Raw genomic sequence first — 3,472 nt, 5'->3', positions numbered from 1 at the left:
TTGTAATAGTCAGGCAGCCTTGCATATTGCAGCAAACCCAGCGTTTTATGAGCGTACGAAACATATTGAAGTTGATTGCCATTTTGTACATGATGAGATTCAAATTGATTGCATTCATCCTGCTTATGTGTTGACTACCGTTCAACTAGCTGACATTTTTATAAAGGCATTGGGTTGCAGAGAATTTGAGTACTTTCTCTGCAAGTTGGGCATTCACAATCTGCATACTCCAACTTGAGGGGGGCTGTGAGGATTATGCTGAAATTAGGAATCCATTCTGTGTATATCTCCTTTGTATATCTTTTTATCTCATTTCCTCATTTCCTTGGCATGTATATCATATATAGTTCTAATAGGAAAAATATGTTTGAGTCCCCATAAATTTAGGAAATTGATGATTGTAACCATGTATATATATTTGAGTTTTCTCAATGAATAAAACACAGAAAAGAATCAACCAGCAAAGCTCTGGTTTTACAGTTTCTCTTTCAGCTGATTGCAGAAATCAATGGGAGCTGAATGAAATCCGAAAATTTCCATTAGGTTCGAACTCGGATGCCTTATACGTATATCCGTTCGGATTTCAGATACAGTTAATAATTAATCGAATCCAACTTGGATTTAGATGAATCCGATCCGATTACAGGCCTAATTATGAGCAGAATTTACGTAAAAAAAAAAAAAAAACACAACCTTTACTTGCATGCATAATTGGAAAGGTGAATGAACCAAGTTTTCCTGTTTTCATTATTGTGGGCGTGTCTTTTCTGGCCTAGCATTTAGAGAATAACTTTAAATTCTCATATTGGCAAATTGATTGATTTAAGGGTTAATATAACAGCCTTCTAAACCAGAAAATTCATCATTCCATCATTCGGTGTTGTTTTTGAAATCGATGCATCAAAAAAATAGAGCACTGTTTTTAGTTTTTAAAGGCAAAAACTAGTTTTGTCTAAAAAAATTCATGTTTTTAGAACAATCAAAATGACGGTTTTTAAGTCAAAAACAAAATTTGTAGTGTGTAAATTGTATGATTTATGGAACATGTTTTTGAAACCGGAATCCATGAACATGTTTTAACATTTTTCATTCTTGTGTTCTGAAATCACAGAAAGAAAAACAGTTCTGAACTTGAAGTTAATTTGATTATTTGTGCTTTGCCTCTTGACAAGCAGCCTTTCAATATGGTTTGGCCCATTTTCAACCTATGGGCTCTTAGGATAATCAAGAAATGATGGTCCCCAGAACGGCTTAACATTTGCAAATGTTAGGTGAGGCCCATGTCTGAGTGGTCATATTCCCCATATTCAATGGGTCTCCATGTAGATCTAGTGGGCCTCCTAACATTATATTGCAACGACGAGTGCTTGTAATTCATGCATCTGACGGTGGAGAAATGTATGATATGTTTAGCATGCTCTCATGGATTTTTTTGGGTGCTGATTATCTGGACTTCGGATCAGTTATCAACAAACAGTGTCAACCGCATCCCAATCAGTCACTGGGAACATCTCCCCAGGGAGATGTTGTTCTTAACGTGTGGCTTGTTGGGACATTGTTGTGAGCGTTTTGTTGGTATTAATTAGATCGATCCCTATCGGATAATCTGGATTTGGGACATTAGATTGAATCGTGATTCGTGAAACTCGTCTTAATTGCACATGTGTCTCCCAAAATATCAACCCTACGCTGATTCTAGTAGAGGGAAGATACGATGGTTATGGACGTGATTTGCTCTACGTAGATGTAGTGCTGTTTCGCCATTGTAATGTCTCTCTCATTCAAGGACAAGAACACAGAACACAGGACTCAGGAGAACACAGGAGAGAGAGAGAGAGAGAGGTCGATTTTAATCGATTTGATATACTACTGGTACAACAAGAACACAACAATAAAAAGAAAAAAGAAGATGAGTTCTCTCAAGGACAAGGAGGTCTATTGTTTTTTCCCTTCCTCTATCTAGCTCTCACGCATTATTGTGTCCATCAAACAAGTCTAGCATTTGCTTTGATGGGTGTAAATTAAACAAGTAAACCGAGTCTTAATGTAGCCAGAAAAGATCAAGTGTAGCAAATCGACCTTAGGCAGGACACTGGAACCCTGGAGGTGGAGTCTTCCCGCAGTCAACAAGGACCTCAAGAGCAATGGGTAGGATGATGTTGATGTTTAGGAGCTTGACTTTGATGGTTGTGCAGAGACACAGAGCCGCGTCTAAGTCAAGTAGTCCCTGGAGCACAGGACAGCATGTATCCTTAGCACTACTGCCAATGCCAATATGTATCAGACCACCCAGAACGTCCACGCAGGCGCCCAGCTTTAGAGTGTCAATTGGGCAAGTTTGTTGTGCCGGTGGTGGATATGGCACCACCTTTGGTGGTGGGGGAGGGCAAGGGGTTTCTGTTGGAGGTGGGTAGAAAACCGGAGGAGGATGAGGCTTGGGCACAAAGGGTGGTGGTGGATAAACAACAGGGGGCTTGGGAACAACTGGAGGTGGGGTTACAACTGGTGGCTTAGGCACATAGGGTGGTGGAAGCACCACCTTGGGAGGCGGCGGTGGGCAAGGTGTTTCCACCGGAGGTGGTTGTGGCTTGGGAGTAACAGTTGGTGGAGGGGGAGGTGGATAGACAACTGGAGGAGGTTTAGGCAGAGGTGGTGGCTTTACAACAGGAGGCTTGGGAACGTAGGGAGGTTTGATCATTGGTGGGGGCTTATGGCCGGGATGTTTAGGAGGTAATTTGGGTGGCAGCTTGGGAGGTTTAGTAGGAGGAGTTGGATATGGACAGTAAGGACAAGCAAGAGATGGGAGTATTGCCCCTAAATTCAAAACCAAGATCATCAACAGCTTAGCCATAACAAACTTCGCCATGATCACCTGAAACTCAAAACAAGAGAAAAGGGAGAAAGAGAAACAGAGCTTCTGATTTTGATCCCCTCTTTACAATTCTTACTACTGAGTGAAACCCATATCACATAATGGGTCCTTTTATAATAGAGAGAGAGAGATAGAGAGAGAGAGAGAGAGAGAGAGAATGCCACAGCTTAAAATTTGTCACTATTCATTGACTCGAGAAACACTACAAAGCACACTATGGAGGCCCTAACATCCAGTGGGTCCCAATTGGATGATATTTTCTTACCATGAAGCGTGGACAAGAGAAGAAAAAGTACCTTACCTTCAACAGACGTGATTTCTCTCTAGTGGATGCCCAGCCCGTGATTGAGACTCAGTCCCTAAGCACATGCAGTGGTCTCGCTTTATCAAATTTTCTCAATCAATAAATAAAGATAACTAAACGACGAACCTCGAGTCAAGATTTTTCACTTGGCCTAATTGTATTGAATTTTGGGTTGTCGGCCATGTAAAAATAATAAATTTCTAATACATAAAAAAGGCATTTTATGTAATAATCGTATCATGAAATTCACCTTGAGCTGCAAATGTTGCACTGCATGCAGTTTAAGTTGCACGTCA

General features: G+C 40.8%; 1 protein-coding gene across 1 annotated transcript; it reads right to left on the bottom strand.

The window, feature by feature from the left end:
- Positions 1-1,843: 1,843 nt before the first annotated feature.
- Positions 1,844-3,024, bottom strand: LOC148846600 (Bifunctional inhibitor/lipid-transfer protein/seed storage 2S albumin superfamily protein). Its single transcript, XM_088955314.1, has one exon. The coding sequence runs from the start codon at positions 2,864-2,866 to the stop codon at positions 2,081-2,083; it is 786 nt and encodes a 261-aa protein (XP_088811440.1). The 5' UTR covers positions 2,867-3,024; the 3' UTR covers positions 1,844-2,080.
- Between the last annotated feature and the right edge of the window lie 448 nt (positions 3,025-3,472).

The sequence above is a fragment of the Nelumbo lutea genome, chromosome 7, assembly GCF_056320005.1.
Source record: "Nelumbo lutea isolate HS-2025 chromosome 7, American lotus-T2T, whole genome shotgun sequence".
Taxonomy (NCBI): domain Eukaryota; kingdom Viridiplantae; phylum Streptophyta; class Magnoliopsida; order Proteales; family Nelumbonaceae; genus Nelumbo; species Nelumbo lutea.
Note: the sequence above shows the minus strand (reverse complement) of the source record. Positions and strands in the feature narration are given on the sequence as shown.